The sequence below is a fragment of the Halyomorpha halys genome, unplaced genomic scaffold, assembly GCF_000696795.3.
Source record: "Halyomorpha halys isolate HHAL.00 unplaced genomic scaffold, Hhal_1.1 Scaffold449.1, whole genome shotgun sequence".
Lineage (NCBI taxonomy): Eukaryota > Metazoa > Arthropoda > Insecta > Hemiptera > Pentatomidae > Halyomorpha > Halyomorpha halys.
Genome location: NW_027115881.1, coordinates 95,343 through 118,793, shown reverse-complemented (window position 1 = coordinate 118,793; position 23,451 = coordinate 95,343). Strand labels below are relative to the sequence as shown.

At 32.4% G+C, this 23,451-nt stretch overlaps 2 protein-coding genes across 2 annotated transcripts in view; both read left to right on the top strand.

Moving 5' to 3' along the window:
* Nucleotides 1-13,558, top strand: LOC106682897 (nucleolar protein 58). Its single transcript, XM_014424014.2, has 5 exons — nt 1-186; nt 8,940-9,203; nt 12,120-12,224; nt 12,381-12,482; nt 12,551-13,558. Exons 2-5 carry the CDS (start codon nt 9,037-9,039, stop codon nt 13,338-13,340), a joined length of 1,164 nt encoding a protein of 387 aa, XP_014279500.1. The 5' UTR covers nt 1-186; nt 8,940-9,036; the 3' UTR covers nt 13,341-13,558.
* Nucleotides 13,559-13,703: 145 nt separating this feature from the next.
* Nucleotides 13,704-23,451, top strand: part of LOC106682890 (reticulocyte-binding protein homolog 1) — a 10,126-nt gene continuing 378 nt past the window's right edge. The window contains exons 1-2 of the mRNA XM_067052836.1: nt 13,704-15,770; nt 16,846-23,446. Of these exons, the coding sequence (XP_066908937.1) occupies nt 16,877-23,446 (6,570 nt within the window). The 5' untranslated portion in view covers nt 13,704-15,770; nt 16,846-16,876. The remainder of the gene's footprint in view (nt 15,771-16,845; nt 23,447-23,451) is intronic.

The window sequence follows — 23,451 nt, the reverse complement described above, 5'->3', positions numbered from 1 at the left end:
ATTGATTCAAATTTTATATCTAGTGTATGTAGCATGAATTAACACATGTATCTTCATTCGAAACACGAAAATACACGAAATTAATCAAGTTTTTGTCATGAAATGTAAATAAAAAAAAATGTTGGCTTTTATTTGGTTTGGCTCATCTTGAAAAAGCATAAATGAAGAGATTCCTATAGCTTTCAGGTGAGTAATCTTTAAAAGAATAATTTTGAGATTCAATAGCAATGTTATATATTACTTATTTAGTTTATTTAAGTACAACTCCAACATGGTGGAAGGGCGTGTACTCACTTATTCAAAATGTTATATATTTGTAGTATATAACCTACGGCATCATTACTACTCCTTTAATTGTATAACAGTTTTTTACTTACATTCGCTCAAGAGATAAAAACCAACCAGTTCTTTTGAGTTGGGGTCAGGACCTAAATCTCTGTTAATGGGAATCACCTTATGGTGTAAGGTTATAACCTACAATAGGGGTATTCATGATGTGTTAAATGTTAAATGTTATAACTATAAGATTGTGAGCAGCCCTATTTGAAGTCATGTTAAACGTTAAATGCATAAGAGCCCCTAGCGGAATTTCTCAGCAACTTGTTGTATAAGCCTTTATGTTTATAACCTTCCTTCCAGACCCTCATGTTATTGTTTACTTCAGTTTTGATTTAAGTAATTAATTACAACATGCCTAGAGTGAGTGAAAAGTGGAATTTGTGTGAAAGTTTAGCTTATGAAATGAAATGAAAAAATAACTTTATTCTGGGACATATGTCCCCTAAGAATAATTACATGGTTCATATAGTGAGATTTTTATCTGGCGAGCGTTTACAAATTTTCAGATAGTAGAATGAATGATTTTTTTTCTCAAATGTATCATTAAAATTATCCATTCTGGTTTAATAGCAGGGATATGAATACCACAAACACACGAAAGAACTGAGCTGTCACAACAAAAATGGCGGCGATCTCAACTGGTCTATTGTGTGACGTCATTCTCCATTTAACAGACCAAGTAACAGACTCTCAGCCATGTTAAATGTTATATCGTTTTACCACGGTAAAAGAAGGCAATTTTTTTCGATTTAACATGAGTTTTTCCATCTAACACGCTTTAACATGTTAAACCAAAGATCATGAATACCCCTAATAGAGGTTGATCTTTTTCTCATTATGTGGGTTGGGATAGTAGGGTACCATGCAATATTCGGGTTTTGAGGTTTATTGTGACCAACTAGAAGCAGATTACCTCAAAACTTTATATGTGACCTTTAGGCAGGGATCTTAAGTATGACTTATGACCACAGGAATCACCGACCATCTTCAATCATCACTCTCTCTTATTCCTGGTGAGCAACCGCCATGTTCTAACGCTGACCACGTTATCATCTTTATTATCGTAGGCACTCGCTCTGGGTTGGAAACCTTTCTTGAATTCCTTTACGCCTTTTTAAAATTTTCTAGTTAAGCTAGCATCATAATCACTTTGGAGCATTTCTAGACTGTCGTTTTTTGCGATGTTTCTCATGGAGATATGTTCTTCTCTACTTTTTCTAGTCCCTATAGCAAACATTCTCAATCTTGCCTCCTTCCTATTCTTAATTGCTAGTTCATACTCCTCATAGTACCATTGCTTAAGTTAGTACATTTTGAGTTATTTTCAGTACCTTCTTCACACCCCTCGCCCTTATAGATCACTTAATCTGTTCCCAACGATTGTTTATTTCTGTATTTCGGTTACTTATCTTTATAAATTACTACTGAACAATTTCTTTATATTTTTCATAGTAAGGTGTAGATAGTAGACCGTAGATTAATAAGTGGTGAAGATGGAGGAGGGGTGTAGCCATCAAAAATAATTTTTTTCTGCTGACCACCCCTCCCCCCCTCCCATCTTCTCCATTTATATTTTTCATCTTGTTCTGGATTTTTTAATAATTTTACATTAATATTTATACTTTTTTTTTTCCTTAACTCGAACACTACATCTTATTATCTGTTGGTACGAAACTTTAACTTAGTAATAGTATCTTCATCAGTTCTTCGTAAGATCCTCACATCATTAATATCAGAACAATGTCTTGAATCAAAAAGGATACGATCTTTGGCAACCCTGTCTCCTTGAGCATTTCTTTGTGGGAGAAGTCCGTATATGCTTCTAATCCTATTATTTGAAATTTCTGGCTTGCTAAATGTAACCATTATTACCCCTGTAATCATTATTGATTTATGCTAATTTTTTCTCGTACCCTTCATTAAAATAAAAATTAGTACTTCATAAATAAATAATACATGAAATGTATTACATATACTTTATTGTGCCTTCTCCCTTTGATTGCCTTGTGGCATCATAAGGTTTGATATCAGTCTAGCTAAGGTGGAATAGTCTAGCTATAGTCTAAGACTACGTCATGGAATTGATGGAACCTGAAGGCACCGTTCCACTGGTGGTTTCGAGCGACGGTTATTTCACTTTTGAAATAATTGCTTAAAACGGGGAGAGGAGACTTTAAGATAGTTTCATGGAGCAATATTTAAGAAGAACCTTATTGAATTGAAAAAGGGCGTGAAACCTTCCTCTCCCACCTTCCGTGGCAGCCTTACTTATCTGAAGTACGAAATAGACAATTATAGCGAGTAGGTTGGTCGATGTACGACAATCACACTAGAGGAAATCATGACACACACAAAAAGGCCATTCTTCGCGCCCCACTAAGTCCTCCAGGGAGCGTCGGCCCTGTACGTATATAGAAAACCTAAAAATAATAAAATATTAATAATAATAATATGAGGAAATAAACATGTTGGTATAAATATTAAAAAATAAAGGATTAATATAAAAATAATATATATAATATTATAAAAAATAATGGAAGATCGCTGATTGGCCGTGTGTGTTATTAATAAATGGAATCTGGTCCGTGTACGGCAAAAAACTCAAATAGTGATAACTATTTGAAATAGTTATTATTATTAACTATTAAAATTGTTAACACTATTTGAGTTTTTTTTCCGCACCCGGATCATATTCCATTTATTAATAAAAAATAATATATATTAGACTATAAAAATATATAAATAATGTGTATCATCTCCCTTGAGGCATCGCTATCCTCATCTGTTGCATTAGTGGTATCCATGATTTTTAGTTTAACATGTTAAAGCGTGTTAAATAGAGGAACTCATGTTAAATGTAGAAATATTTCCTTCTTTTAGCATGTTAAAACTATATAACATGTATGAAAGGAATATGGTCCGGGTGCGGTCAAGAAAAACTCAAATAGTAAAAATATACTAATTTAAAATTAGTATATTTTTACTATTTGAGTTTTTCTTGACCGCACCCGGACCATATTCCTTTCATCTTCACACACGGTCAATCAATAATCTTCCTATATAACATGTAACATGGTTGAGAGTCTGTTACTAGGTTAGTTAAATGGAAAATGACGTCACGCAACAGACCAGCTGAGCTCGTGATCATTTTGATTGTTGTCCTAGTTACAAGCAATGTAGTATCATACATACTACTTGCTTGTAGTTTGTTTTTTAATCGTGTCAGTATTGTTTTGGATGTTTTTATAACTAATAAAGCAATGAATGACAATAATAATAATGTAATGACAGCTGTCAATTAGCTCATCTTGATTCTCTTCCTCACAATTTAGAAGATCATCAAGGCACTGAGGAGCCATATTTTCACACAACTACCACTTTAGGCATGTTGTAATAAATTGCTATAATCAAAACTTAGAAGTAAACAATAACATGAAGTTTTCGGAAGGAAAGGTTATAAAACAAGTTGCTCAGAAAATCCGCTAGGAGCTCTCTTGCATTTAACGCGACTTTAAATAGGGCTGCTCACAATCCTATACTTATAACATTTAGCATGGTAAAACATTTTACATTTAACACATCATCATTAATACCCCTGATATCGGACGAAAAGTTTAATACCGGTATTCGGTATTTTTTAGATCTTAATACCAGAATACCGGTTTTAACATTGGTAGAAGGAATTTTAGAAACAGAAAAAAAAAAAACAGCGGTTTCTTTGTTTTATTTTCTACTTTTAATAGAATGAGTAAATATCACAAAAAATATTTGTAACTTATAAATTATAACAGTATATAATGAATCACAAAAAAAAAAAAGTAAAGGAACATCTTATAAGAGAGAAATACTTTATGTGGTCAAATACATTGAGTTGCTACAATATACAGCATACCGTTCAATCCATGATTGGACATATATTCACATGATATAACAACAATTCTTTGTTCCCTTCCTTTTCCTTTTACAATCAATGCTTTACACACTAAATACAAACATTTTATTTTATTTTAACAATTTCATTACACTTAACAATTTTATTACATTTAATTGACAATTTTATTCTCCCCACCTCACTCTTACAGACCTTCTCTTTTCAGTGATCCGCTACTCACGTTCGATCCGTTGAACAAATATATCATTAGACAGCAATGTTAAGCCAAACCAAAGATATAATAGTCACCGCAATAGATAAGAATATAAAAAGAAACTAATAAATTATTTTTTACTCAGTAGCCAAACTTTTACTTTTGACTGAATTTAGGCATGTTTTAATAAATTACTTTAATAAAAACTTTTTACAAAAAGTCTTGTTGATCTTCTAACTTGTGAGGAAGAGAATAAAACTACATGACAACTGTCATTACATTATTATTATTATTGTCATCTATTGACTAATTATTTTTAAAAACATCCAAAACAATACTAACACAATCGATACACAAACTTCAAGCAAGTGACACAACACAACAACAAACAAAAGGGTGACGAGCTCAGCTGGTCTGTTTCGTGATGTCATTCTACATTTAATACACCTAGGAACAGACTCTCAGCCCTGTTATGTGTTATATCGTTTTAACATGGTTTACCATATTTATATACTTATTTATACCATATCGTATACCAGAAGGAAATATTTCTCCATTTAACACGCTTGTTAAACATGTTAAACTAAAGATTATGAATACCCCTATAGTATCACTTCTCTAGATTGTACAATGCAACTTTGTGTCCACAGTTAAATTAATTTCGCTCACTAGAGAGACATAAAAACCAAAACGTATACTATATTGTCATGTCGGTGACCCCTGAACATATAGTGGAAGAAATTTAATAGATTTCATGTAAATACCAACAAAACGGTATTTAAACTTGTGAATACTGGTATTACAAAATTGTACAAATGGCTTAAATACAGGTATTCGGTATACCAGTTTTGCAATCCCTAATTACCATACATGTGAAAGTGGAAGATTCCCAGGGAGTAAAGGATTACATTTTCTGTCATTTTCGCTACGTCCTTAATATCAACGCCGAATTGCTCCATGAAGCTCCTAGTTGTGCTTGCTTTAGTTCCGAGCCAGAGGTCTAAAGGCGGATCCACATGTTGGCCGCTCGCCACGAACGGAGGCTTGTACAAATGTTCGGTAAACAAAGAGCGGACCACCCACATGTTTGTGTTATTTAGAGAGGCAAGCATGGCGGACGTATAAGTGGTTTCAGCCATTGCACTGGTATTATATTATTTTTATTACAAACAAAAAGAAAATGAAACGAAATTAAATATAAATAAATAAGATTAAATAAAGAATATAAAACTTATTATAAAAATTAACTACAACCTCCTAACAGCTCTCAGTTGCAACTAGACGAAGAACAATGGTGGAGACGCTACACGAGCACTCTCACGAATCCCTTTGATCTGTGTCCAAAAACCGACTCGACGGATTGGCAACGAGCTTAGGCCAACTCGTACAAGCCACCAGCATGTGGATGGCTCGTGCATGTCCGAGTTCGGCTTAGCTTGGCCAACATGTAGAGGCCCCTTAAGGTCTACGATGGTAGTTTGAAAAGTTCTCGGTATCACCGCTAGATGTCAGTGCTAGAGCAACGAGGTTCCTTCGCAATAATCTCAGATAATTTATTGTAATTTATATAAATTAAAAGAATTTATCGCAAAAGTACAGAAGAAGGTCATGGAAGATCGTCGACTGAAAGTGCGTGAGATTGCTGAAGCTGTAGGGATGTCATCTGAACTGGTATATTACATTTTAACCGCAGAATTGGGAATGAAAAAATTATCTGTAAGATAATTTTATCGCCGCGGCTCTCGAGATAGGACCATAAACGAACCAGATTGGAAATGTCCGAACAAAATCTGGCCCGTTTTCAGCGCAACCAACAAAATTTTTTGCGCTGGTTTGAAGCAGTGGAAACACGCTGAGTCACCACCACCAAAGAAAGCAAAGGCAGTACGTTCGGCTGGAAAGGTCATGGCCTCAGTTTTCTGGGATCCAAAAGACATTCTCCTGATAGATTATCTTCCTACTTCTCATACAATTATGGAACAATACAACGCAAACCTCCTAGGCCAACTATAGGAAAAGATACGGGAAAAAAGGCCTGGTTTGGCAAGGAAAAAAGTCATCTTTTATCAGGATAACGCACACATCAGTACACAAGTGCAGAAAATGGTAATGCTATTCATTTTAAAATCGCTCATCGATTTATATTAACTTTTCTTTGGGTTCCTTCTTATATTAGGGTCCCTTTATATATATTAAGCTAGTTGTATGTTTTCTGCATCTTAGAAAATTCAAAAGGTCACTAATATGTTTGAGATCGGAAAAGTTAAAATAAATCGATACATGATTCTACAATCGATAGTATTTTCATATTCTACATACCTCAAAACATATAAAGGGGCCCTAACATGTTCGGAATCAAGAAAGTTTTAATAAATCGATACACGATGTTAAAATCGATAACATTTTCATATTCTACATATCCTAAAACATATAAAGGGACCCTAACATGTTAGAAATCGGAAAATATAAATAAATCGATAAGCGATCATAAAATCCTTATCATTTTCATATTCTGGATTCCTCAAAACGTATAAAGGGACCGTAAAATGTCAGAAATCAAGAAACTTAAAATAAATCGATACAAGATGTTAAAATCGATAACATTTTCATATTCTACATATCCTAAAACATATAAAGGGACCCTAACATGTTAGAAATCAGAAAATAAAAATAAATCGATAAGCGATCATAAAATCCATATCATTTTCATATTCTGGATTCCTCAAAACGTATAAAGGGACCTTAAAATGTCAGAAATCAAGAAACTTAAAATAAATCTTTTATTAAATAAATCAATACTTGTATCCTTTTTTGTCTCAACACTTTTTATTTTTCACCAGCCCAACGTTTTGGCCATTTTAGCCATCCTCAAGAACATCTACATATTTAACAGCTTATATTATATATTCATTTAGTTTAGTTACCTATTTTTTAATTTAATCATAAATATTTAATTCTTCTTATATAAGATTATCATCACAATTTCACTACCATATAACAAACATTGGTATACCATGTGTGGATAATCTTATATAAGAAGAATTAAATATTTATGATTAAATTAAAAAAATAGGTAACTAAACTTAAGGTTAGGTAAGCTTATTAATAATAAATATGACTCTAATAAATAACTTTTTAAATAGGCTTTAACTTATAATAAATGAATGACCTGGGCAGAATAGCCTGTAAAAGTAACTCTAAATTTAATTTGAAGAAGAAATTATAATTTGAAGGTATGTTATATTATTGGTGATAATGGTGTTGTTATAAGTGTTAAAAATGAATACATAATATAAGCTGTTAAATATTTAGATGTCCTAGAAGATGGCTAAAATGGTCTAAACGTTGGGCTGGTGAAAAATAAAAAGTGTTGAGACAAAAAAGGATACAAGTATTGATTTATTTAATAAATAATTACCTTGTCTCAAGAAATTGAAATAATATAATTAAATACAAATAAATCGATACACGATGTTAAAATCGATAGCGTTTTCATATTCTGCATACCCGAAAACCTAAAAATTGGCCCCTATGTGTTAGAAATCAAAAGAATTAAAATAAATCAATAAGGGATCTTAAAATCGATACCATTTTCGTTTTATACTCGTCTGAATATGTGACATGGGACCTTCCTATATTAGAAATTGAAGGTGGTAAAAAAATAAGTGAATTTAACAAAAAAAAAATCAAATTTTATCTGAATAATATGTATTCGACTAATTTTGTATTCCATTAAAATTTTATTCGATTGAAATAGTATTTCAAATATTCGAATAAAAAAGTATTCGGATTGTTTAGTCGTATTTTTATTCGAATAAAAATGTATTCGTCTCTAGTCAATCGAATAAAAAAGTATTCGTATCTTGTCAATTGAATAATTTTTGCCCAACTCTGTTTTCGAACCATCCTCGTAATAATGCATATATCGATCAATACAAACAATCTCTACATAAACACTACCAATGGAGCAACAAAAAATATTGTGTATCCACAAGCATTGTTAAATTAAATGATATGCTTTAGTTTTTATCTCTTTTACGCTTAATCAGACTGAGATTGGAGTTCCGACAGTGGGAAGATTTAGACTGCTTGCGGCTTTAGTGCACTTACTTATCCTCCACAGGCTCATTAACACTGACGCGGTGTGAGAGGGCTGCGCTGGGATCTCGAAGGCCCTTGCTCTACCCCGCTATACGTGGGGTGGGTTTGAGGATCCTCAGGTCGAGATTGTATATAATTTATTTTACTTGGTTACATTATGTTCATTTTATTTATTTATTTTTCTTTGTACATACATATAGAGGTTTTATTCATTTACTTTGATTAATTAAATAATAATCAACTAAAAAAAAGAGACTAAGCAACGTGTACCCGGATACAGCCTGTAGAATAATAATAAAATAATTAATTGAAATAATAAACCAATGTGTAATAATTTGCAGCATTGCAACCCATGTTGAAATATCGTTCTCATTAATTTTATAGAATAATTTTAATTTTTTTTTTTATTTCCAGGCCTGCTTTCTTGATGCCTTTCGTCCACTCCTTTAATCACTAACATCGAAAAGCATTCATCTGCTCTCGTATTTGATCTTCCTTGATATCCTTAAAGATGGATTACAAACAGTACTGTGAAAGGGCAATCCTCAACGACCCTCCGCTGTCAAACATCCCAGTTGTGCACTTACCCTGCCCTCACAAGACTTACAAGCGTAAAGTGATCAACAGAGCGGCCCTTACTCATGAACAGCACACTGCCCTCTTAGCCACTCCTAAAGGGTAAGAGGTCAAATTATTTTGGTAAATAAAATGAGTTTTTATTATAGATTATACAATACGCTCCGTGAGGCCTGTCGAGAAACAAATATGGATCCAAGTCTTAAAAATATTTTGGTAATTCTTGAATTTGTCGGGATTTGTCTAGTCTTAGGCGGTTCTCCAGCCTGATATCCACTTTACAGAAGGCCCTGGACAAGGCGTATTCAATAATATGTAAGAAAGGAAGGGCCGTGCCAGGGGATGAGCCCTGAACACTGACGCAGCTAGAGGAGGTCTAGATAAGAGAGAGTGAGGTAGAGTAACAGTTCTAGTTTCCGAGATGAAGCGGACGGACTAGAACTGTCTAGATAGGAGCCAGCTTACTAGTTGCCGACATGAAGCGGACGGACCAGTGTAGCCGCTAAGAATCAGGTTACTGTCTTAGTTGCCGAGATGAAGCGGACGGATTAAGATTGGTGGAGATTAATGAGAGGAGAGATCTTGGGTATGGGTACAAAAACCAACTCTTGTGTCAATACGATTGGCAATGAATCTTTCTATCTCAAGTAGAGTGTACGCCACTAATGCTATGACTAGAACTGATTAAAGCTTCATTAGATGATCAGCCCGGTGACAATTGAAGGGCTCATATGATCAGTTATTATTGAGAGTTTACACTTCCAACTCTACTTGAGATAGTTCAGTAGACTCTTTTTGCTCAATTTTTTTATTTTATAAATAACATTATTACATATAAACATATATACATTTGTACAAGATACAATATTATTATAACACCATTATGTACATTTGGCTTAGCTTCTGAGACGCTTGTAGTGCTGAGCCCTGGTGGGTTGCAGAGGCACTCCGTGCTCGCTGCCTGCTACAAATTAAAACACAATTTTTATTTTTAGCTAATATCATGTCTCCCGTTGGTATACTGAGTGTGGCTCTATCCGACCTCCCGAAGGCAATACCTCCTTGGTGTTTTTCTATTCCAAATCTTTAAAATAAAAAAAAAACTACCTCAGAAATTCAACTCTTTCAGTATTCATTGTCTATTCAGTAAGGATTGAATAAATAAATACATTAATGGATCATTATATTCTATCCCTATTTTGGGCACATGGAAATGTATTATTATTACAGTACAGGAAGATGGTCAGGGTTGCGGTCAAAGGAGAAACAAAAATAGTTTACAACTATTTATTTTCCTGTATAGGAAGATGGTCAGGGTTGCGGTCAAAGGAGAAACAAAAATAGTTTACAACTATTTATTTTCCGACGTTTCGCCCCATTTTGCAGGGCTTCATCAGGGCTAAAAAGATACAAAACGATACAAGGATAAGAATAAAAATACAAAGATAAGATACAATGATAAGAATAAAAATAAGTAACAATGGCAAGAGTAAACATTTTTTATATAAAAATACGTAAAACATACAGTTAAAAAATACAGGAGATGTACATAAAAAAAAAAAAAATACGAGGAAGGAAAAAAGAAGAAGAAAAAAATTGAGATTAAATAAACGTCATGAAAAAATAATAATTATACATAAATAAGTAAAAATAAAGATATAAAATGATAATAAATTAGCAAAGAAAAAGTCAAGACAACCTACCTGTTCAGAGCAAACGGGTGAACAGTAGGCAACAATGAAGCGGAAGCGTGGAGGAGTGGGGAGCTGGCTCCTCCCACCAGCCGTTCAACGGTTTTAGTGATAAAGATATGACGAAAAATGAAAAATGATAAGAGAAAGATACAGAAATATGATAATAATAATAAATGTAATAATTTTAATTTAGGAAGAACTAAGTAAAATTAGAATGACATATATCGTTACTAATAATACGACGTAGTGAAGGAATTGTTGATTTTAAGAATTTTTGTATGTTGTCAGTGAGAGAGGGGACATATGGAAGAGAGTGTGGATGGTGGATGTAGAGAGTTTGAGGAAGGATAAGTAGGCGTAGAACGGTTGATGTAAGAGTTTAAAAGTTTGTTTATGATGTGAGGTGGAAAATCATTTTAAAGCAAGATAGTCTTAATACGGTGAATGTTAGTGTTGTGGTATTGGGGATCGGATAAGGAAAGGCAACGGTGTATGAGATTTTTGGCAATATTAATTTTTAGATGGTGGGGGTGCTGAGAAAAATAGTTAAGTAGCCTACCGGAGTAAGTGGGTTTGTTATACCGGTCAGTGGACAAGGAGCCGTCATTATTCTTATTAATAAGCAGGTCAAGAAAGGGGAGGGAAGAGTTAGTTTCGGTTTCAACGGTGAAATGAAGGCGGGGGTGGTAAAAGTTAAAAGAAGAAAGGATATGAGGGATTTTATCAGGGTTTAGAATGAGAACAAGGTCGTCTACATATTTTTTGATAAATAAAATGTCGTTATGGAATAAAGGGATGAAAGAATCCAGGAGGTCATTGAGCACAATGTTAGAGAGATGGGGGGCAAGAGAGTTTCCTATGGCGAGAAATATTATACTTATCTTTGTATTTTTATTCTTATCATTGTATCTTTTTAGCCCTGATGAAGCCCTACAAAGTGGGGCGAAACGTCGGAAAATACATAGTTGTAAACTATTTTTGTTTCTCCTTTGACCGCAACCCTGACCATCTTCCTATACATCAATTTTTACGGTCAACTATATATACATATATATTATTATTACAATTTGCCTTCCCTGGATTTCTCCACCTTTCTGTCCTTTCACCAGGACCTACAGGGAATATTTGTTAGACTGGCTTCCCCATGACTGGAAATAAATTCCTTACAGGGGGGTTATTAGTTCATATAAGGACCTATAGGGAGTAAAAAACGATATATTTTTGTATTTACTACTTATAAGTCAGATATTGAAAATGGACCAGACATATGATACACATAGTTTCAGATAATGACCCATATAATTTATTACATTTTCTTTTTTAGGTTTACCTGGGACAAAAACACTGGATTAGCATCTCCACCAAATCGAGGCATGAATGAAGAAAGCAATGGTGATTCAAAAGCAATGGTTTTTTGTTCTGATCAAAGGTAACGTCATTAATATGTATCCGGCAACTTGAGCTTCGATGTATTATCAGTCTTATTTGTCTAATTAAAATTTAAGTATTCGTTCTTTACGCACACAGATATGTACATATGGATATAATATTAATAGAATATCTTAACTTTATTTAACTTTCGTAGGTATGTGAGTGATTTTACAACGGATATTTGGAATACGATGACTCCAAAGTACAGAAGAAAACTTGAAAGAATTCTTAGGAAAGAGTTCAATATGAGTAAAAAGTAATATTACAATCGACAATTCGTTAATCCTTTTAATGTAAATATATTTATTTGTATTTTGTTTTTAGAAAGGCAAAGGAATTCATAAAAGAACAAAAGCTTCGAAGTGCATTTTCCCAGAGGAGACCTCAGAGTAGAGTAAATCTCAGTGAAAGGCACGAATGGGTGAGAGAAATTGCAGATATACTGGCCGATAAATTGACATCTTACGTAGCAGAAATGTTGAGCGCAAGAAGAACTAAGAAGGTTGAGATGATGGCAAAGAGTATATTGGAAGGATTTGGGGATTTGACCGGAGAGCATTGTGAATTTGATCAACCAAAAAATCGAATCCAAAAAATGCAAGTGTTTGCTTCTGATCGATTGGCAGTTTGGCTGTCGAAGATCACAGGTGATTATGATGAAGAGCTCTGTCGTGACCTTATGGGTAATCCCGATACGGATACATCTGATGATGAGTCTTCTGATGAAGAGAAAAAAGGAAAAGCAGATTCTAAACCTAAAAAAAAACCGGAACCAGAAGGACCTAAACCTGAAGAAAGCAAACCAGCGGAACCCAAACCTGAAGAACCCAAACATGAAGAACATAAAGAATTGGCAGATTCAAAACCAGAAGAACACAAACCGGATGAAACCAAACCAACACAGCCTAACCCTGAAGAACATAAACCAGCAGAACCAAAACCAGAAGAACACAAAGCGGATGAAACCAAACCTATAGAACCCAAGCCAACACAGCCTAAACCTGAAGAACATAAACCAGCAGAAAATAAACCTGAAGAACATAAACCAGCAGAAAATAAACCTGGAGAACCCAAGCCAGCCGAACCGAAACCTGAAGAACATAAGCCAGCATAACCTAAACTTGAAGAACACAAGCCAGCACAACCTAAACCTGGAGAAAAGCCACCGGGAACATAACCGTTATAGAAATATTGTGATTTCCGTTCTGTCATTTAGTAAAGTTGGACATGTTTTAATTATTTGAAATGGTTTTAATATTTGGTTTATTTGTTCAAAGATGCCAACTAACTCGACATGACTCCATAAACCATCATTAAAGCTGATATTAAGTACCAAGTGTCTATTTATTGATTTTTAAAAATAAATTTTATCTCGGACAGAAAAAGGAAAACAAAATATATTACCCAACAATATACTTGTTTAAGATACATTGAAAAATTCTAAGCATATGCTAAATATGCTATGGTAAATATTCAAATCGTGCTTACGACCCATAAAAATGGAGTAGTAAAGATAAAATGAAAATCTTCCCTAAGTATACATGGCCGTAATCTTTCATGACAGTTTCTATGAAGCTCATATTTCTAAACATGGTTCTTCTAAGGCTGTGGCGAGGTTCTGAAACTTTGGCTGAGAGCAGATGTACGTAACGTGCTAAACATAAATAGTTTCGAAATGGATTTTATAACCAGTGGTTATGTGATTGTGTTTGGATGATTATGAATTAGGATCTCACGTATGATTTTATGCTGGATCTACACGTTTAACACTTGCCATAAATCCAAGACTTGTACAAATACATGGTGAAGTAAGGAAGCAACAAATGTCGGTGTTCACACGCTTGCTTTGTTCTTTTGGATTATTTCGGCAATTAAATCCGAATTAACAACATATCAGGCGCGGCTGATTTGAGAGGCACAGGATTCATTTTTTTGCTGTCTCTTCCAAAAAGGCACCGAGTGTGACCCCTACCTCCCAGTAGTTTCATAACTTTGTGGGGTTCCGACTCGTCCAGTCAGTTCATCTCCTGCCGTCAAGAAAGGGCGTCACAGGTGTTTTGATCTGACAGGCTCACCGCGCCCGATTACGTTAAAAACCTATGGTCAATATTTTTCACTTTAGATAGCAAATTCATTGTTTTTCAATACTTGTGTTAGAGTCATTTTCGTCAGGTACCATTACCGTTTATGAATGGGAATCGTGTGCCTGTCAGGCTCACCGCGCTTTTCTGGTGTGTCTTTCAGGTTCAAAGTCCCTCTTGATTTTTTTTTATGAATTCTTCAATCATTATTTCAGTATTTCTTTGATAGGAATATTCTATAGAGAGACCACAATATCCCGGGCCTGTTTGGTTTCAACGACGAAAAAGTGTTGGCAACCTACGTCACATGCAAGAATAATTGCGTACTCCTGGTTTCTTCTGTGCTCGGAACCAAAGCCATTGATAAAAGTACTGTAGCAAAAAAAAAAACCTAAGGTCAAAACGTATTATAACGCTCACAAAACTGGAGGTGACACTGCAAACCAATTGTGCGCCACATACAACGTGCAGCGGAATACACATCGATCGCCAATAACTGTTTTCTATACTATGTTGACTTGGGAGGGATCAATTCCTTGGTTATTCACCTCGGGAATTAATTAGAATGAATTCCAAGAAGAGTTTTTCCCCAGAGAATTGTCACATGAACTGTGTATCGGAAAACTTGAGGGAAGAAGCTAGTTGAAATCCGGCCTTCACACCTTGAAAATTCGTCTTAAGATCCCTCTTGCCTGATGATCGTCCAAAATCAACCCCTCACCTCCAAAAGCGGTCCAGATGTTGTGATTGCATGGTGGAAACAGGAATACATCGGCTCACGAACTACTCCTGTGTGAAATGCAACTAAGGAATTAACCTCTCATGCGAAACCACTCTATGCAACATGCTTTTCAGCCTGTTCTTGCGATCCTTCATCGGCTTTAATGGACGATGACTCCGACTTATTCCTGTCCTCACACATTTCAACTTCATGTATGATCCCTTTCAATAATAATACAAACGTGTGTGGATGCAGTACAAGCGTCTTTTGATTTGTGCCTAAAATATACCCCATCCACTCGCATGCGCAAGAACGAATTTGTCATTGTTTGGCAAACGTGTAGAGACACCTTTACGGATTCCTGGTTCAATTTTCTGTATTATTTGTAAGTTATATATATATTTTATTATTATAAAGATAAGAGGTGTAGTAGTTAATATTTATATGTAAATGACTTATCTTACAAAAAGTTTATTATAATTTCATAAAAAAAATGTGATGCTGGCAACATTGAACAAGGTTGTAGTAGGTTATAGAAGGTTACTTTGTTTTTGTTTTTAATTTTGAATCCATTTAGGTGATCTCGTTGTGTTGTTTAAATTGTAGAAATCTATTGTTACATTCTGATTTAAATATGTTAAAGTGTTAAGGTAGAAGAACTTTAGGAGTTTACTGCTACGTTTTGTCGCATCCAGGGCTTCATCAGGGCTAAACAAAACAAGATATAAACTTCAATAATCTGGTAGGACTTGAAAATTTATTATATATGGTCCATAAATAATCTTCCAATAAATATAAGAAGGTTTGGCTTTGTAAACTAGGAATAAATTATTGTTAATTAAAACATTTGTGTGGGATGTTAAGTGATTTAGAATATAATTTGATCAAATATCAGTTTTTTCTTTTTATTTATTCTTAAAAGTACATAAAATATGGTCGGCTAGATAACATCTTTTGGTCGATCCCAAAATAACATAAAAAAGTGAAAGTCAAATGAAATTTATTTATTACACTTTTGATTATTAAGGTGCTGTGGAGGCTTATACAATTTACAAGCTTGAGCAGTACATTATGAATTAATCTCTAGAAATGAAACTAATAATTCAAATAATCCAATATTAAAATGAAAATAAATAAATAATAATATAAATAACTCTTGAATTGATTGATTAATAATATAAATTAACAATTAGTGAATTAATAATAATGAGCTAATGAATTTGTAAAAAGTATGAACTTGATTATAAATAATAATATAATATGAAATATATAATAAATATAATATTATACTACACACAATATGCAACATGACTTTCAATAATAAAATTTAATAAATAAGGATATAAAAAAGAAAGGAGCATTAAAAATAAAGAGCAGCTAAAGGATACAATATAATTAAATGATACCAGAATGGAATAAAAATAAGGATCTAAGTATTTTGAAATAAATAATACATGTAATTAAACACAGATATATACATAATTATGAGAGATAGTTGACCGTGGATGGAACGAGGAGAAGATGGTTGGGGGTGCGGTCAATGAAAAACACAAATAAGTTCGATTAACCTATTTTTAATGTGCCAACGTTTCGGTAATGATATATACATACGGTAAATGATATATACATATATACCCACATGCATGTTGTTATTATTATTATTCGTTTCAGGTCAATTTATTCTGTTAATGAAGACTTTATTATTGCTAGTGAATTCACAGCCAACATATTTCCTATTTAATGTTTTGTCATGTGTACTTAAATTTGTATTCATTTCATTTTTACTCTCTTATCAATATTTCACTTATCGTTTTCAGATTCTTCCAATTATCATGAAGTGGGTTTAATATGTTTGACACAGCTTCAGACAAATTGTTGGATCTTGGTCCAGATTTTATTACTAGAGATCCTATATATATTTTAAGTAGGATAAAAAATGCAAAAGATGAAAAAGAAAAAAAGAAGCTTAATCAACTTTTAGAGGAGCTAAAACAGAATTTGCCCGATGGCTTTAAAATAGGAGCTGCTATAGGTGAAGATTCCTTTTTTGATTCTATAGCTCAAGGACTGAACGAGCTAAACGGGGAAGGATTTAGTGTAAAGTCTTTACGGGTAACTTGTAAGCAATTTGCACAGGAAGTTAAGAAAGCAAAAAAAGACTCATGGTTGTATAAAGCCTTAGAAGAAGAAGGACAAAAACTTAGAGAGTATATTCGACGTATTGAATTCACCATAGATGACATTAAAAATGTTACTTCTGGTTCTGAGATTAAAACATTAAAATTAGATAATTTTATATGTGGTAAACCTGAAGTTGAAGGAAAAATAATATGTAAAAAATTTAGTATAAAAATTAAAATTATAGAATTGAGAGGTAAAGAGATAAATGGATCATATTTCACACATTATAAGGTTGGTAAAGGTAATAATATTATTTATATACTGAATTATAAAAACCATTTCGTACCACTTCTTAGTAATATTAAAAAAGATATAAATAAAAACAAAAATGTTTCCAGAGAGGATGTTTACGGTAATGTATTAAGTTCGAATTCAGATATTTCTCTATTTTGCATTTCTAATTCACAAGATATTGAAAATTCTTCATATGAACAAAGTATTCATCTAAGGAATTTAAGTAAAGAAAATTATGAAAACGGTGAAAGCTCTAGAAAACGTAAGCGTTCTATTGTCGACAAAGACAGTAATATATCGAAAAGGACACGGATCGATATAAATGAAGATTCAGAATTTCTTGATGATGTACTAGATGGATTGCATAGTGCTTATGAAACTGAACGATGTATTCCTCATCAGTTGATTGGGTTAATGTATCAAGTAGACTTGTCAGTGCTTTGCTTAATTAGGGAGTCCTTGTATAAAGAAAAATATTCTTCATTATCGTTAACATTTGGAGATAAAGAAATTGATAAGTTTAGTCACATTACACTCCACTATGAAGAAAAGTCTATTCATATACAAATTGAAAATGTTGAGAAATATTATGAAGATAATGATATTGGGTACTCCAAATTATTCGCTAAAGGAAAACAAATTTTTTCTATTAATAATTACTTTAATAGTTTTGTTAAACATTTAATATTTAAATTGGAAAATTTATCAAATAGTATAGAATATCTTATAATCTATACTAATTCATGTTTGGATCTTACAGAAGAGAAGGAATTAACAAAAGGACGATTTAAAAATTTCTACCCATTTAAATTTAATAGCGTACATATAATAAAAGAACGTAAAATTCTGAAAGACTTTTTGTTTACAAACAATAATACTCAAGGACGTGATTTTTATCAGTTTTCGCAGGATGAAACAAATAGAGAAGAACTTATGAAGCGATTACAATTTTCGTCTACTTTGCAGAAAGTAATAAACGAAAGAAAATACTCTCAAAAAGAAATAAAAGAAGTATTTTTAAATAAACTGGTATTCGCAGTTAATCAACCTAATAGACAAGAGCTGAACAGCATTGTTAAAAGTGAGATAGCAAAATATAGTAAAGTTCAAACCGATTATATAACATTACAAAACAAAATACTACATGATTTAACATTTATAGAAAAACATAAAACACTCAGAAACTTTAGACTCAAACTTATTAACAAATTCAATTTATTAATTTCCTTTTTACATGATATGTTCTTACATAAAGATATGTTCTCCATAAATTTTGAAGGGAAAAGCAGGGATGGATCTCATGACATTACTGTTAATTATAAAGACAAAATCGTTTATTTTAAAGTCCTTCACGAAAATTGTACTATTGATTATAGTCAGTTGTTTCTCTCCAGGCAACGGATAGATATATCTCCTATTAACAAGCTTTTTACTCTTTTTGTTGAAAAATTAAATACTAATATAAAACATCTCATTATCTATGCAAATGGTGATCTAGACCTTACAGAAGAAAAGATATTAGCAAAAAATAGATCTAAAGATTTTTATCCATTAAAATTTAGTAGTATAGGTATTCAAAAAAAGAAGTATGAAATATTAAGAAATTGTTTATGTATAGATCAAAATGGTCTTTATAAATTTGCAAGGGATGAACAGACAAGAGAAAAGCTTATAAGTCTATTAAAATTTGATAAGAATGCAAGAGAAAAAATTGATCAATTTCTAAATAAACTGATATTTGCGGTTAACCAGCATAGTAAGGAAGAATTGACTAATATTATTAGAAGTGAAATTGATAATTTTACTCTTCCTTATAATTATGAAGATTTACATGAAATTGCACTGCGTTGGTTAGAATCTCATGAATACGGTCCAATAACTAAAAAAAAAATTAAAAAACTTTATAAAGATATAAAAAATAACCGATCTAGTTATGAGAGAATCCGAAATGAAGAACTAGAAAAAATGAAGTATGCTAAAAGAATGTTTCGTAGTTCTAGAACACCTGAATTTCATCAGTTCTTAGATTTTTTAATTCAAGGGAAAGGAAAAAAATATTTAAAAGTACTGGAAGAAGAAGGTATAAAGATAGCTAGTGTGTTGAATATTTTAGGTAGAGCTGGAACTAATGCTGTGCAAGCCTTTAAAGATTTATATAATCTGTGGTTTGATGCAGAAGGAAATAAAACAAAATATTTAAAAACTGTAGAAGAAAATGGAATAAAACTATCTGTTATATCAAGTATTTTAGGTAACGCAGGAGTTAATGCTGCAGAAGCTTATAGGTCCTTATATAATGTTTGGTTTGATGGAGAAGGAATTAAAAAAGTATATTTAAAAGCTATAGAAGACAACGGAATAAAGCTATCCAATATATCTAGTATTTTAAGTGGGTCAGGTGTTAATGCCGCGCAAGCCTATAAAGATTTGTACACTCTGTTGTTTGATGAAGAGGGAAATAAAACACAATGTTTAAAAACTCTAGAGGAAAATGGAATAAGTATACTTAATATGTCTGGTATTTTAAGTTCATCGGGAGCTAAAGCTGCCCAAGCCTTTAAAGGTTTATATGATCTATGGTTTGATGTAGAAGGAAATAAATCACAATATTTGAAAACTTTGGAAGAACACAAAGTGAATCTAGCAAATGTTTCTAGTATTTTGAACGGAGCAAGGACTAATGCTGTTGAAGCCTTTGATAACTTATACAATCTGTGGTTTGATAGTGAGGGAAATAAAACACAATATTTCAAAACACTAGAGGAAAATGGAATAAAGCTATCCAATATATCCGGTATTTTAAATTGTTCAGGATCTAATGCTGCACAAGGCTTTGAAGATTTATGTAATCTTTGGTTTGATAAAGAAGGAAATAAATCACAATATTTAAAAACTATAGACAAAAACAAAGTAGATATAGCTAATATTTCTAATATTTTAAAAGGAGCAAGAGCTAATTCTGTAGGTGTCTTTAAAGATTTATATAATCTGTGGTTTGATAAAGAAGGAAACAAAACCAGATATTTAAAAACACTAGAAAAAAATAAAGTAGATATTGCTAATATTTCTAGTATTTTAAAAGGAGCAAGAGCAAGTTCTGTAGAAGTTTTTATAGATTTATATAATCTGTGGTTTGATGAAGAAGGAAATACAACACATTATTTAAAAACTCTAGAAGAAAATGGAATAAAGCTATCCAATATATCCAGTATCTTAAGTGGTTCAGGAATTAATGCTGTTCAAGGTTTTAAAATTCTGTATTATTTGTGGTTTGATGAAGAAGGGAACAAATCACAATATTTAAAGACTCTAGAAGAAAATGGAATGAAACTATCCAATGTTACTAATATTCTGAATGGAGCAAGTTCGAATACCGCAGAAGTTTTTAAAGATTTATATAATCTATGGTTTGATGGAGAAGGTAATAAGACACACTATTTAAAAACTCTTGACGAAAATGGAATGAAGCTCTCTAATATATCGGTTATTTTAAGTGGATCAGGAAGTAATGCTGTGCAAGCCTTTAAAGATTTATTCAATCTGTGGTTTGATGAAGAGGGAAGTAAAACGCAGTATTTAAGAACTCTAGAACATAACAAAATGAAACTATCCACTATATCTAGTTTTTTAAATGGTTCTGGAATTAATGCTGTGCAAGTTTTTAAAGATTTATATAGTCTGTGGTTTGATAGAGAAGGGAATAAAAAACAATGTTTAAAAGCATTAGAAGAAAAAAGAATGAAGCTATCCAATATTTCTAGTATTCTAAAGGGAGCAAATTCTAAAACAGCAGAAGTTTTTAAAAAATTATATGATCTGTGGTTTGATATAGATGAAAATAAAACACAATATTTAAAAATTCTAGAGGAAAATGGAATTCAGCTATCTAATATATCTGGCATGCTAAGTGGATCAGGAGTTAATGCTGAGCAAGCCTTTAAAGATTTGTATACACTGTGGTTCGATGAGGAAGGAAATAAAACACACTATTTAAAAACTCTAGAAGAAAACAATATGAAGCCATCAATTTTATCCAGTTTTTTAAGTGGATCAGGTGCTAATACTGTGCAAGCCTTTAAAGATTTATTTAATCTATGGTTTGATGATGAAGGAAATAAAACACATTGTTTAAAAACTTTAGAAGAAAATGGAATGAAGCTATGCCATGTTTCTAGTATTTTAAATGGAGCCAAATCTAATATTGCAGAAGTTTTTAAAGGTTTTTATAATTTGTGGTTTGATGGAGAAGGAAATAAAACAAGATATTTAAAAACTTTGGAACTACACAAAATGAATCTAGAGCATGTATCTAGCTTTTTGAATGGAGCAAGAGCTAATGCTGTGGAAGCTTTTGAGGAGTTATATAATCTGTGGTTTGATAGAGAAGGTAATAAAACAAGATATTTAAAAACTCTTGACGAAAACGGAATAAAGCTATCCAATATATCCAGTATCTTAGGTGGTTTAGGAATTAATGCTGCGCAAGGCTTTAAAGATTTATATGCTCTGTGGTTTGATGAAGAAGGAAATAAAACTCAATATTTAGAAACACTAGAAGAAAACGAAATGAACCTTTCCAGTATATCCAGTATTTTAAGTGGATCAGGAGTTAATGCTGTGCAAGCCTTTAAGGATTTATACAATCTGTGGTTTGATGAAGAAGGAAAGAAAACTCAATATTTAGAAACACTAGAAGAACACAGAATAAAGCTATCCAATGTATCCAATATCTTAGCTGGTTCAGGAATTAATGCTGTGCAAGCCTTTAAAGATTTATTCAGTCTGTGGTTTGATGAAAAAGGAAATAAAACACAATATTCTAAAATCCTTGAAGAACACAGAATAAAGCTATCCAACATATCCAATATCTTAGGTGGCTCAGGAATTAAAGCTGCGCAAAGCTTTAAAGATTTATATACTCTGTGGTTCAATGAACAAGGTAGTAAGACACGATATTTAAAAACTCTACAGGAACACAGAATAAAGCTATCCAACATATCCAATATCTTAGGTGGCTCAGGAATTAAAGCTGCGCAAAGCTTTAAAGATTTATATACTCTGTGGTTCAATGAACAAGGTAGTAAGACACGATATTTAAAAACTCTACAGGAAAACGGAATAAAACTATCCAATATATCCAATATCTTAAGTAGTTCTGGAAATAATGCTGCGCAAGCATTTGAAGATTTTTATACTCTATGGTTTGATGGAGAAGGAAATAAGACCCAATATTTTAAAACTCTTGAGGAAAACGGCATAAATTTACCCAATATATCCAATATCCTAGGTTATTCAGGAATTAATGCTACGCAAAACTTTAAAGATTTGTATGCTCTGTTGTTTGATGAAGACTATAATAAAACACAATATTTAAAAACTCTAGAAGAAAACAATATGAAGCCATCAATTTTAATAAGTTTTTTAAGTGGATCAGGAGCTAATGCTGTGAAAGCCTTTAAAGAGTTATTTAATTTATGGTTTGATGATGTAGGAAATAAAACACATTGTTTAAAAACATTAGAAGAAAATGGAATGAATCTATGCCATGTTTCTAGTATTTTACATGGAGCCAAATCTAATACTGCAGAAGTTTTTAAAGGTTTATATAACTTGTGGTTTGATGGAGAAGGAAATAAAACAAGATATTTACAAACTTTGGAACAACACAAAATGAATCTAGCGCATGTATCTAGTTTTTTGAATGGGGCAAGAACTTATGCTGTTGAAGCTTTTGAGAAGTTATTTAATCTGTGGTTTGATAGAGAAGGTAATAAGACACAATATTTAACAACACTTGAAGGAAATGGAATAAAGCTATCTAATATATCCAGTATCTTAGGTGGCTTAGGAATTAATGCTGCACAAGGCTTTAAAGATTTATATGCTCTGTGGTTTGATGAAGAAGGAAATAAAACTCAATATTTAGAAACACTAGAAGAAAACAAAATAAACCTTTCAAGTATATCCAATATTTTAAGTGGATCAGGAGTTAATGCTGTGAAAGCTTT